This window comes from Canis lupus, chromosome X, assembly GCF_048164855.1.
Source record: "Canis lupus baileyi chromosome X, mCanLup2.hap1, whole genome shotgun sequence".
Taxonomy (NCBI): Eukaryota; Metazoa; Chordata; class Mammalia; order Carnivora; family Canidae; genus Canis; species Canis lupus.
This window is the reverse complement of record NC_132876.1, coordinates 28,843,123-28,857,349: the sequence shown is the minus strand read 5'-3', so window position 1 is coordinate 28,857,349 and position 14,227 is coordinate 28,843,123. Positions and strand designations below refer to the sequence as shown.

Sequence of the window (14,227 nt, the reverse complement as noted above, 5' to 3'; positions counted from 1 at the left end):
TTACATTACAGAGTCTCGAAGTATCTCCCGACAAAATACTATTTCCAAGGCGAAATAGGAACTATGGTGGGAAAATATGGCGGACACCGTCCCAATTATGATGAAAACTCAGCACACCCGGGAATGGGCATCATTTGCCTCCTGATAAGGTGGTAAGAAAAGCACTAACCAATTTTGTAGCATTCATGACACGGAAATTCGCAGAACCTGAATTCAATCGTGAGGGAACATCAAACAAACCCATAGAGGGACAGTCTACAAAATTACTGGCTTGCACTCTTCAAAATCATCAAAGTCACTAAAGACAATCTAGACATATTGAGGAACTCCTCCGGATGAGTAGAAACAACAGACAGGACAACGGATCCCCAGCCAGAAAAAGATCATTTTTCCTTTGCTAAGGGCATTATTGGGACAATTGACAAAATTTGAATATCTGTAGACTAACGATATTCTACCAATGTAAATTTCTTGTTTTTTTTATACTTGTACTATGGTTAATGTGAAAGTCCTTGTTTAAGAAAATACTCGCTGGAGTACTGAGAGGTAATAGGACATTATGTTGCAACTTACTCTAAAATGTCTCAGAAGAAAACCCTAGGATGATTAAGAAAATGTAAAATATTAACATGCTAGGAGTCTAAGTGAAGGACATGCAGGGACTTTCTGTTCTATTTGTGCAACTTTTCAAAATAAAAAAGTTTTTTAGGGCAGCCCCAGTGGCGCAGCAGTTTAGCGCTGCCTGCAGCCTGGAGTGTGATCCTGGAGGCCCAGGATCGAGTCCCACATCGGGCTCCTTGCATGGAACCTGCTTCTCCCTCTGCCTGTGTCTCTGCCTCTCTCTCTGTGTGTGTCTCTCATGAATAAATAAATAAAATATTTTTTTAAAAGTTTTTTAAAATACGGGTTTGGCAGAAATTTTAGAAAGCATAGGCAAACCAAAGAAGGAAACCTTATCACACATATATTAAAGTATGAACTTTAGAACTAGTACCTTCTAAATTTGGCAGTTTTCACCAAATGGATCAGGTTCATTTGCATTGAAAAGATGTTGGAGGGATAGGCTGTATTCAGAATAAGTTCTGGGAAAATACTACATTGTTCATGATTGTTTTTCATCAGCTATTTCTAGTCTCCTAACGTCCTGTCTGATTTTGAAGTCCTAAAGCCACTAATTAGAAAATACACACCGTTTAGTTTCAGTGAAATCTGTTCATAAAGACCCTATGCCATTTCAAGGAGGTTCAAAGATATGCTCGCTGATTTTTTTCATTTTTCATTATTATGGATTCTTCAAAAATGAACAGAAAGGCACAGTAAATCCTCATTGCACCATCATCCTCCCTTAAAAACATCTGAAATCTTTATTACAGAATGGCTTTTGTGATACAAGAAACGCTCTCCTGCTGCTTATGGATAACCTATAGCAGTGGGCATTATTTACATTTGAGTCCAAATAGATCTTTACAGAGGACAGGGAGGATGGTGTGCAGTTTATAACCCCCCAACACACACCAGTTGTTACAAAAGGCTCTCTAGACATTGTAAAATGTCTCTTTCAGTGCAAATAACCCTGTTGAGAGCCAATGGCAATATTCTGCTGTATTGTGGTTTACCTTGCCACTTTATCACAGTGATTTCTCCTTCCAAACACTGAACTATGTGCAGTATGCATACTACTCAGTATGCCACAACTGTGGTATGACCTGACTGCAGTGATGTCCTTTGAAGCCTTGATTTTCCCTTCTCCCAGAGCCTGCAGAACTATTTTTACATGTTATTATGACTCCTTTAGGAATTCCTCAGAGCTAATTGGCTTTTCACTCTATAAGATTGCAAAGCTATCGTATCTTTTAAATCTTTGCTGTTGGTTTGCCTGTTCCTTACTATCAGTCTGGTATTACCTCAGGCGCTGAGAGTACTGTTCCCTGGTGATCTCACTGGCTCCGGGGTACCAATGGACTAGGCAGGGACTGAGGTCTGTGGTGAAGGCTAAGGATTGGGTGTTCAATGTTGACAGTCTGATGCATGGAGTGATAGGTTAATTTCAGGTCGTGTAAGGTCAAGCCAAACAAGACAAAATAAATAATCGAAGAATGAATGCAAAAACTGTATCCTTTGTGGAATTGTGCCCTAGAATGCTGACTATTGGTAATGGATTTCTATTAACTAAAGACTTAATTATGTTAAATATACATATCAAAATTTCTAGAATAACCACTATCATAAAAGGATATTATATCTCCTCCAAACTACCAAGAGGGGAGAAATTAAAAGAGAGAAAGAGAAAAAAAATCAACCAATCCAAAAAAGGCAAGAAAGGAGGAAAAACTTTTTGGAAAAGTGGGACAAAGAGAATAGAGGAAGATTGTAGATTTAAACTTAAATATATCAAAAAAAAAAAAATAAAATAAAAAATAAACTTAAATATATCAATAATTGCGTAAAATGTAAGTGAACCAAATGCTCCAGTTAAAAGTAAAGATTTATCAGTCTGGATTTAAAGAAGTCTAGCTATTTTTAAGAGATAGCCCCAAAACACACATACACAGTAAATTTGAGAGTAAAAATGATAGAAAGAAAAACACCAGGAAATAGTATGATCAACAAAAATTAAGCTGTTACAGCTAAATTAATATCACACAAAACAAACTTCAAGGGAAAAATAATTACTAGATTTAAAGAAGGTTACAAGGGGTGCCTGGCTAGCTCAGTTGATAGCACATGCAACTCTTGATATTGGGGATGTAAGTTCAACCCCCATGTTGGGTGTAGAGATGACTTAAATATAAAATCTTTTAGGGGTGCCTGGGTGGTTGGGTTGGTTAAATGTCTGCCTTTGGCTCAGGTCATGATCCCAGGGTCCTGGGATCCAGCCCCACATCCCAGGATCAAGCCCCACATCAGGCTCTCTGCTCAGCAAAGTCAGCTTCTCCCTCTCCCTCTAACTCCCTCAGCTCGTGTTCACTGTCTTTCACTCTCTCTCGCTCTGTCAAATAAATAAATAAATAAATAAATAAATAAATAAATAAATATTTTAAAAATAATTTTTAAAAAATAAAGAAGGTTACAATATATTGATAAAATTTCAATTCAACAGAAAAAATATGATACTAACCTTGGATGTATTCAACTGCTTTGACTATGTGAAACAAAAATTAACACAAATTCAAGGAGAAAGACAAATCCACCAGCACAGTGAGTCTTTAATTCGTCTCTCTCATAAATTCATAGATGAAGCAGACAAAAAAAATCAGTAAAGATGTAGAAAATTTGAACATCAAATGAACAAGCTGGTTCTAGTAGATACACAAAGAACACTGTACCTAGCAACTGGAAAATAAACATTCTTTACAAGAACACATGAACAAGCCACCATGTACAGACTGTTCACTGATCAAAAGCACTTAGCCAAGGGTACAAACGGGGGTCAAAATCCATCCCATGGATGGATTTGCCAAACCACGTGCTCAGGTATGGTGCTATATCCATCTGGAAGAAAGAGCACATTTTCCTAATTCATACAAAAGCAATATGTCATCCAGTAGTGGTCCAGCACATGGAACATTTATGAAAGTTAATCATATACTAGGTTAAAAAAAAAGTCAACAAATTTCAAAGAATCAGTTTCATACAGTTCACATTTTCTGACCACACTGCAATTAAAGTAGAAATTAGTAACAAGAAGATAAAGAAAACATTTATGTTTGGAAATTTCAAAACATACTTTGAAATCATACATCAAAGAAAAAAGTCATACTAAAAATTAGAAAATAGGGATCCCTGGGTGGCGCAGCGGTTTGGCGCCTGCCTTTGGCCCAGGGCACGATCCTGGAGACCCGGGATCGAATCCCACGTCGGGCTCCCAGTGCATGGAGCCTGCTTCTCCCTCTGCCTGTGTCTCTGCCTCTCTCTCTCTCTCTCTGTGTGTGTGACTATCATAAATAATAAATAAAATTTAAAAAATAAAAAAATAAAAAAATAAAAATTAGAAAATACTTAGAACAGAACAATAATCAAAATATTACATATCAAAACTAATAGGGGCACCTGGATGGGTCAGTTGGTAGAGCAAGCAACTCTTGATCTCGGAGTCATGAATTCAAGTCCCATATTGGGCATAAAGCCTACTTAAAAAAAAAAGAAAACTAATAAAAAATTATGGGTTGCCACCAAAGTGGTATTTAGAAAGATATTTGTCATGAAACCTTTGTATTTTTAAAGAAGGCTAGAGATTAAGAAGCTAAGCATCCAATTTAAGAAGTTACAATAACAGTAAATGAAAGAAAGCAAAAATAAGGATGTTTCAAAATAACAAATATTAATAAAAAAGAAAATATCCGATACAAAAGATCAATAAAACCAAAAATTGGTTGGTTGAAAAGTCTAATAAAACAGAGAAACCTAAAAAAAAAAAAAGATAAACCTGTGGAAAGATTGATAACAAAAATGGGAGAAGGTATGTATAAACAAGTATTAGGAATTGTATCAGTTGGGTTCATGACAGGAAATAGATGACATGCACAAAGTGGATAATTATTTTTTTAAAGATTTTATTTACTTATTTGAGAGAGAGATCATGCTTGCACAGGAGCAGGGGGGAGAGGCAGAGGGAGAGGGAGAAGCAGGCTCCAGGGAGCCCAACGTGGGGCTCAATCCCCGGATCATGACTTGAGCCGAAGGCAGATGCACAACCAGCTGAGGAACCCAGGCACCTCTCAAAGTGGATAATTAAAGACAGGTGGGGTTTTTTTGTTTAGATTTTTTCAAAAGATTTTGTTTATTTATTCATGAAAGAGAGAGACAGAGACATAGGCAGAAGGAGAAGCAGGCTCCTGCAGTGAGCCTGATGCAGGACTTGATCCCAGGACCCCAGGATCACGACCTGAGCCAAAGGCAGACATTCAACCACTGAGCAACCCAGGTGCCTCTCAGATTTTATTTTTAAGGAATCTCTACACCCAATATGGAACTCAAACTTACAATCCCAATATCAAGAGTCACATGCTCCATGGACTGAGCCAGCCAGGCTCTCCTAAAGAGGGTTTAATGAAGGAACCATGCACAAGGATGTGAGTGGGCCAGATTAAGGGAAATCAGCAATGGATGGTGAGGCACCTCAGGGCTGGCAACACTGAAAGACGTTACCATCTGTAAGCCTGAAGAGGCAAGGAGAGGGAATGGTTACCAAAAACTGAGGAAATAAGGAAAAATAAAATAATAAGGAAAGAAACATTACACAGGAAATGTGGCCTTCTGTAGAGAAATCACTGCCAACTCACATCCCTGCAGGGAGGGAATGTGGGGAATACATGTCCTGAGTTTTCCTCCTTCTACCATCTGATCTCCTGTGGCTGATACCTCCCATTGGCTGATGGCTACTGAAAGCCATAAGGGGGGGCGGGGGGGAGCCAAATGCAGTTAATATGGGTCAGGGAACAGAGCAGAGTGGAGAAGGATGTAAAGTGAATCTTGAAAGGGAACAAAGAAAAAAAAAAAACGGGACGCTTGGGTAGCTCAGCGATTGAGCATCTGCGTTCGGCTCAGGGCATGATCCTGAAGTACCGGGATCGAGTCCCACATTGGGCTCCCTGCGTGGAACCTGCTTCTCCCTCTGCCTATGTCTCTGCCTCTCTCTCTCTGTGTGTCTCTCATGAATAAATAAATAAAATCTTTAACCAAAAAAAAAAAAAAAAAAAAAGGAAAACAGAATTCCCAGCACTGACTGTTCCTTTTGCCCCTCCAAACCACTCTTGCCCTTCGTCCAGATGAAAAACCCATGCCCTCCAACAGAATGTACAAATTGCCATCAGCTACTGTATTATTGCAGGGGGATGTCAATTCATTCATAATTCCACATGAAATCTAAAATATTCACCACCACCAGTGCTTTTCATATACAGTAGAAGGGAATGGGGAAAATAAAAATTAAAAAAAAAAAGGGATCCCTGGGTGGCGCAGCGGTTTAGCGCCTGCCTTTGGCCCAGGGCCCGATCCTGGAGACCCGGGATCAAATCCCACGTCGGGCTCCCGGTGCATGGAGCCTGCTTCTCCCTCTGCCTATGTCTCTGCCTCTCTCTCTCTCTCTCTCTCTCTCTCTGTGTGACTATCATAAATAAATAAAAAAATAAAAATTAAAAAAGAAGGGAATGGGGGCTCTAACATAAAGCATAGTTGCTATAGGGGCACTTGGGTGACTCAGCTGGTTAAGTGTCCAACTCTAATTTTCGGCTCAGGTCATCAGGGCTGTGGGATCAAGCCCTGCATTAGGCTTCATGCTGGGAGTAGAGATTGCTTGAGATTCTTTCTCTCCCTCTTCCCCTGCCCCTCCCCCGGTGTGTGCCCTCTCTGCCCCCTCAACCCCCCCCCACTCTCAAATAAATAAATAAAATATTTTAATTTTTTTAAAAACATAGTTGCTACAGTCCCTCCTTCTGTAGCTAGAAGCAGGCCCAATGTTGATAATCATAGCTTCAATTTTTCTGCCACCCACTCCATGCTTCCCTTGCTCTCTGTCAGCATCTCAGTAGAACAGGATATGTTCCCTGGTAGAGTGACCTAAACCTTCATCCTCACGGATGTGAATCCTTATAATCTTACCTTGACTGGATTACCAGTTTTCACTGACCAGTACTATTGAACAAGAGAGTGATAGGAGGCACCTCAGTGAGGCCCCTGAGTTCTAGAGATAGTTCTCCTTGCCTCTATTGTGTAGGAGCAACCTAATCTGCCTTTGGTAATCAGGATAGACCACCCTGGTCTGTACAGTGACCCCTTGCCTGCCTGTTAAACAGCATGGAGAACACAAAATGGCCAGAGGGCAATGTCAGTTTCCAAAACAGGATCCTGACATGTTCCCTTGTGGAAGCATTTCTCCCTTGGGCATTAGAACCTCTTAATCCACTGAGTCCAAGATGTAGGAATGAAGCAAATATTTCTTGAGGGAGAGGGGTCAATCCCACCTCCACCTCTCAAATCCTGGACCCACACATTCTGACAACAAGGGAGATGATACGATATATTAGCCCTTGGTTTAAAGTATATACTAGGTTCTGTAGGACAGTACCCCAAATTTGCAGGTTATGGTGCCATAATTGAGCCTTTGGCAGGAAATTTCACCATTCTATCAAGCCAGTTGCTTCTAGGTGATGAGACATGTGCTAAGACCAAAGAATTCCATGGGAACAAGCCCATCGCCACACTTACTTCACGCTAAACTGAGTTCCTTTGTTGAAAGCAATGTTGAGTAGGATACCATGGTGATGAATCAGGCATTCTGTGAGTCCACATGGTAGTGCTGGCAGAAGCTTTGCAAGCATGAAAATCAAATCCGTATTCAGAATATGTATCTATTCCTGTGAAGACAGTCAGTGCCTCCTCCGTGATGGAAGGGGTTCAGTGTAACCAATCTGCCACCAGATGACTATCTGGTCCCCCCAAGGAATGGTACCATATTGGTGCCTCAGCATTTGGTCTCTGCTGATAAGCAGGTTGCCAATTCAAAGTGGTAGCAGACAGATCAGCTTCAGTGAGAGAAGACCCTGTATATATACCTCATCCCAGCTGGCACAACTATTTTGTATATGGGTCTACTGAGCAAGCACTAGGGTAGCTGAAGAGGCTGACACGAACAGAATAGGTTATCTTATCCACCTGATTACTGAGAGCCTCTTCCATGGTGGATGTCCTCTAGATGCAATTGTATGGAACACAAATATCTTCACACTTCTGGCCCATTCTAGGAGGCCTATACATATACCTTTTTCCCAGGTCTCCTTATCACCAAATTCCTATCTTGTTCTTTCCACATTCTTCTCTGTCCAGCCAACATGTTAGCCTCTGTCCCTGAATCAGTCTACATCAGTGTATTAGGCCATTTCTCCATCCACCAAAGTAAATAATTAGATATACTAGTTGGTAGGATTTTCCTTTCCTTCTGTCTTTAGGGGCCATCCCTGAGTGGAGCTGTCAGCCACCTGTGACCTACTTCTGCCAGGTGCCAGCCTACCATGCAGATCCATCTATAAAGCCATAGGAATACATTTTCTTGTTCTGTTCAATGATTAAAGAGAACTCTCCTTGAGGTCATATGTAGGGGCTGATGGAGAGGCAGTGATGTAGTAGGACCAAGTACCATGTGAGTCTGAGTCATTTCCTCATTCACTTTTACCTTCCCAACTTTCTCAGATCTGATTTCATATACAGTGTTGATTTAACAATGGAATGCTGCTGCACATGGCCATTTCATAATTGAGCGAATTAAATAATACCCATTTCCTAATGGCCAGTTCAAGTCACATAGTCTCTTGGTGTCTCATGGTCAGAATTCAATCACTATCAGGGCCTGGTAGCCATTGCCTTTCAAACGGAGAATAACTGTCAGTTAAGGAAAGTATGGCCTTACTTCAGCACCCTAAGAGTCTGTGCTATCAGGCTTCATAGAACATGCACCACAGACTCATATTTGTTGCTGAGACTTTTCTTGCTTCAGATCCGACTCAAAACTGGCAGCCTCAGAGATTACTCAGTAATGGGTTAGAGCAGCATATCCAAATACGGTATATGTTGCCTCCTAAATCCAGAGAGGTCCAAGTATTGGTTTCTTTCTTTGTGGTGGGCAGTACAAGGAAAAACAACTTATCTCTTACTTCAGAAGAGATATTCTGACATTCTCCTATACCACTGGACCCCTAGAAATGTCATCCATGTAGCAGGCTCCTGAACTTTCACAAGGCTTATCTCCTATCCTCTGGTCATAAGGCATCTAAAATACTTGATTCTTCCTGCCCCTCAGACTCATTAGCATAATGCTATCAATGTCATGGACCAGCATTATATCTATAGAGTAAAAAGAGAAGTTCCTTTTGGTAGATTATGACAGAAAATGGCATAGTTTGAGATAGCCCTGAGGTAAGAAAGCGAGTGCAAACTATTTCTGATTATCTCTGCTGATGATAGTTGTTAGGTCAATAGGTGCCAGAGGCTGGGTTCATTTGCACCAGTAAAGATACCACATTAAGAAACAGAGTTGTGACTGGTGTCACAGCCTGATTAAATTAACAATAATTCAAAAGCATTCTCCAAAACTTAAATGCCTTTTCCTACAGGCCAAACGGGGCATGTGGTTGGAGTCATCACAATTCCATTGTTCAAGTCTTTGGTGGTGGCTCTTATCTCTTCAACTGCCCCAGGAATTTGGTGTTGCTTTGGTTTACTTTCTTGGCAGTAGAGGTGAAAGGGAAAGGGTTGCAGTTCCAGGTGAAACTACTTGACCTTTCCCTATAATAAGAACCCTCCCTCCGTGGATCATAAGTCAGAAAAATAACGTGTGGTGAGTATGCCAAGATGGTTCCCGCTGAAATGAACTCAGACCAAGACCTAATTTATCACCTGACTCCCTAAGTCCCCACCCTGGAGATGAACCACAGTGGCACACTATCCAATAATTAGCATCAATTCATAGCTGGAATTTTATAACCCTCAAAAGTTTCCAGATATTTTCTTTACCCTGGTCATGGCCTCCTAGTAAATGACCACAGGTCTCAGTGTAAGGAAGACTTGGAAAAAGATTTTCAGTATCCATCTGTAATAGCATTGTGGCAAGGTCCTTTCTCAAAGAGATCTGCCCTCCCCCTTAATCAAAGAGCTCAAAAAAAAAAAAAAATCACAGAGCTCCAGATCTGGGAACTGGCCTAGTAGATCTGGGAATAGAGTAAGAGTTCAAGAGCCTGCAAAATTTTTGTCCACTTGACCTAGAATTTTTCTGCTTCTCTGTATCACATCTATTTCACTTCTAGGAAATTCCATAATCATCCTCTGCAACAGATGGAAGTCAAAACACTCTATCCTTGTGCTTTATGTCAATTGCACCCACATTAATTATGACAGCTAGGCACCATCGCCTGGACTCTACCCTTTAGGGCTCTATTATCCTATTGAAATCAGGGTGTCCAATTCCACTGAAGCATCTCCCACTATCATTTGTGGCCTACAGAGACTATTCCGTGGAGATTTTCAGTCATACTGGTGCTCCTCTCAGCAATATATTTCTTAATGCTTTAGTGAAGAGTGTCCTCCCAGCAGGGTGACCAACTGGTCCAGAATTTCCTGGGACTGTCACAGTTTTAAAACTGAAAATCCCACAGCCCAGGAAACCCTACTGCAGTCTTTCTACAAGTAGAGTTAGAGGCAGGCACTGAGCAGATTGCACATCATAGATCCACTTCAACATTCCCTTCTCCTTGGGCATTAGAGCATATAGGCTCTACTGAAATCCAATAACTCTTATGGGAGTGGAGACAATGAACTGTTGTGGGGTTTGGTCCTGAGGAGAATCAGTATTTCTTATGAGGCAAACACCCCCATGAAAGTCATCAAAAGGTTTTTATGCAGAGGAAGGGCTGGTACCATTAGACAAAAGATGTATGACTCCTTCTACTGGCAAGGAAGGTTCAGGGGAACATGAAGGTTAAATTTTTCTCAGCTTCATCTGTTTATACCCAAATATTTCCACCCAATGTGTCAGGGTTCTATTATTTCCCCAGGAGAGCCTGTCAGTTAACCTAAGAGCTCCAACAAGGCCGTACCTTTAATCAGTGCTGCACCTCTGCAAAGTTTATGATCAGTCCCTGAGCATGATTGCCAGGCATATCTGTCCTCCAGTTCCAGGAGAATAAAACTACTTGAATGGTGACAGTGAGGCTCTTTGATTTTCCACTCTAATCTGTGTTGTGCATTCAAGGCTTTCCATTTGTCCTCTTTTCTGTATAAGCTCTCTACGGTCATCAGAAGCAGTTAGCCCTAGCCACATCCTTCGCAATCATCACTGTCACCATAGGGACTAAGTGCTCTAGCCACTTGATTTCCCAAAGCTTTGCCCTCCACTTGTATTCCATTTCAAGCCACCATCGCTGATAATTTGAGTAATCATCATTCAGCGCATACCACGCATTACAAGTGTCTCATTTCCCCCTAGAAAAGAGGTTGTCACAGAATGCATTCTTTAGGAAGCCAAAGCTGAAATTGAGTTAGGATGCAAAGCATTTACTGGAGAGAGAAACCTGTGAAGCAAATGAGGAGGAGGCGGCACTGGGCAGAGGCAGTACAGGCAGGCAAAACAAACCCAAATCCAAAGTATGTGTCGATTCCATTAAAGACAACTTGCCATCCCTTCCAAGGTAGAAAGGGTCTAATGGAATTAAGACCATAAGGTGGTTGGCTAGTGTCCCTTTAACCATCCACTGAATAAAGGACTCAACATTGTTTCTCTGCTGTTGGCTTCTTAGCAGTGGCAGTAGCTAAACCAGGCTTGGAGAGGTGAAGCCCACGCTGCTGGGCACACCCATTGCCTCTCTCTCTGCCTGTCAGCATAACAACCTATTTGGGGCCCACTGCACAAGTACTGTGGTGGCCAAGGAGAAAGTTTGGCTTATCTACCTGGTTGGTTTTGAATCTACTCTGCAGTGGATGCTTTTTGGTGAATATTAATGAGACAAAAATATGCACACTTGGAGCCAGCCCCAGTGGCCCATATACATACCTCTTTCCCAGACAGCCTTGCCACTGGTATGGCAGTGTTGTTCCTTTCATGTCTCCAATGAGGCAAGATACTAGCCACTTTTCAGGATCTACTGTCCTTATATCAGGCTTCATCTTCCTCCATACAAAAGGAATGCCCAATGGTACTGCCCACCGGAATGAGCTCCATTTAGCAAATAAGAAAGGGAGCAAAAGAAATGAGCAAGTATTTCACAGAAAAGGCCAAATGAATGTAATCAGAGAAATGCAGAATAACATATTATATACACATTATGCCACCAGATTGCTGACAATTCAAATTTCAGTGTCCATTTATGAAGTTTTATTGGCACACAGCCATGCTCATTCATTTACATATTGTCTCTGGCTGCTTTCCCACTACAGTGGCAGAGTTGTGTAGTTGCATCAGACTGTGTGGCCCACAAAGCCAAATATGCTTACTGTCAGACCCTTTTCTAGGCAGTAAAGTTCAAGAAAAATTTAAGTTACATTAAGGTAAGTTAAACACAGAATCTCAACATTTCTATCTTATTCAAAATCTTCTTAGGAGCATGCAGAGGAAAGAATAGGGAAGAGAGTTAACCTCCTTCTACCTGGAAAAGATCCCTGAGTAAAGAGCCAAGGAATACTGCCTAAAAAAGAAAAAGTAAAGTCAGTGGTTCTCAGACTTGAGTGAGCATCAGAATCAACTGGAAGGCTTGTTAACAAAAGACTGCTGGGCCCTACTCCCAGAGGTTTTGACTCAGTAGATCTGGGGTGAGGCTGGAGAATTTGCCTTTCTAACAAATTCCCAGGTGATGCTGATGTTGCTGGTCTGGAGACTGCACTTTGAGAACTACTGCCCTAAGAGTTAGAAGTGATTCCTATCTGCGGTGCTTCAGCAACCTGCATCAGAATCACCTAGATCTCTGGCCCATGGTATTTACATTCTAGTGGAGAAGTGATATAATAAACAGTTAAGCAAGGAGCACCTGGCTGGTTCCATCAGTAGAGCATGTGACTCTTGATCTGGGAGTTGTGAGTTCGATCCCCCCGTGGCAGGTAGAGATTACTTAAATACACTTAAAAAGGGCAGCCCAGGTGGCTCAGCGGTTTAGCATAGCCTTCAGCCCAGGGCCTGATCCTGAAGACCTAGGATCGAGTTCCGCGTCGGGCTCCCTGCATGGTGCCTGCTTCTCCCTCTGCCTGTGTCTCTGCCTCTCTCTCTCTCTCTCTCTCTCTCTCTCTCTCTCTCTCTCTGTGTCGCTCATGAATAAATAAATAAAATCTTAAAAAAATACACTTAAAAATAAACAAACACGTATATAATGTCATATAAAATAAAGTGGATCATAGGAATGAAGAGTGACAAGGCATGCTAGTTAAGACAGGGAGGTCAAGTCAGGCCCTCTTTAAGATGACATTGGATAGAGACAATGTCACGGGGAGAGCAAGCTATTAATAAGTTAACATTAATGTGAATTAATATCAATATGTTAATATGTGAGGAAGGAGTATTTGATTCAGAAAGAACAATCAGTGCAAAGACCATGAGACAAGAATGTGCTTGGTGTGGGTTTCCAGAACAATTTAAGGCCAAGAATTTGACTCTTTGTTCTTTCTGGTTCCTTGTGTTCTTCCTTCCCCAGGGCAAGAAGCTTCAGTTTATTCTCTATCACACAAATAGGATCATACAATACGTTCTGTTCTGCAACTTGCATAATCCCTTAGTGATAAATAATGAACAATCTTTCATGTCCCTACATTTAAGATTCATTTCATTGTTTGCAAAGGCTGAATATTCCTTTGTAGACATGTACCAGGGGTTTACTTTTTAAAAACCAATTATTTGTATGATGAGTTTCCTATAGAAGAACAGTTAGATTGCTTCCATTTCTTGGTTATGATCCAGAAAATGCTATAGTATGCTTTTTCATATGTGTGTGCGTGTGTTTGTGTCTGTGTACTTGTTCATACATTCCTTTATACACTAAAAGTTTACCAAGCTGCTACTACATGTTAGGTACCCTGTTACATGCTGAAAATACAACGTTCAGCAAAACAGACATGGTTCTTGCTCTCATGGAATACAGGATCTACTAGGGGGAGAAAATCACACAAGAAATATGTAATTACAAACTTCGAGAAGTGCTAGCAAGGTATGGCTGTTGTTCAGCTTACCCAAATTTCACTCTCAAGCCTCCTTCCAGCTAGAATTCTGGCCAATGAGACAAAAGTGGGTCGTGGTAGGCAGATCACTGTCCCCTCAGTCATATCCTTTTTTTGAAAAAAAAAAAAAGACTTTATTTATTCATAGAGACACACACACACACAGAGAGAGAGAGAGAGAGAGAGAGGCAGAGAGAGAAGCAGGCCCCATACAGGAAGCCTGACATGGGACTCAATCCCAGGTCTCCAGGATCACACCCCAGGCTTCAGGCAGCACTAAACTGCTGCGCCACCGGGGCTGCCCTCCTCAGTCATATCCTAATCCTCAGAACTTGTGCATATGTTAGGTTACATGGCAAAGAATTAAGGTTGCAGATGGAATTAAGCTTACTAATCAGTTAACCTTAGAAGAGGGAATGTAAGCACTGGGTGTTATAAGGAAATGATGAATCACTAAATTCTACTCCTGAAACCAATATTACACTATATGTTAACTAAAGTTTAAATAAAAAATATGAAACAAAAAAAAAGAGAAGAGGGA

General features: G+C 41.2%; 1 protein-coding gene across 3 annotated transcripts in view; it reads right to left on the bottom strand.

Moving 5' to 3' along the window:
* Positions 1 to 14,227, bottom strand: part of THOC2 (THO complex subunit 2) — a 129,760-nt gene that overhangs the window by 112,627 nt on the left and 2,906 nt on the right. The window contains exon 1 of one of the 3 annotated variants that reach the window (XM_072816484.1): positions 11,540 to 11,677. The exons of 1 other annotated variant lie outside the window; for it this stretch is intronic. In XM_072816484.1, the coding sequence (XP_072672585.1) occupies positions 11,540 to 11,652 (113 nt within the window). In that variant the 5' untranslated portion in view covers positions 11,653 to 11,677. Of the gene's footprint in view, positions 1 to 3,118; positions 3,136 to 11,539; positions 11,678 to 14,227 lie in introns of those variants that run through there. One more of the 3 variants, XM_072816489.1, reaches the window with a different exon arrangement.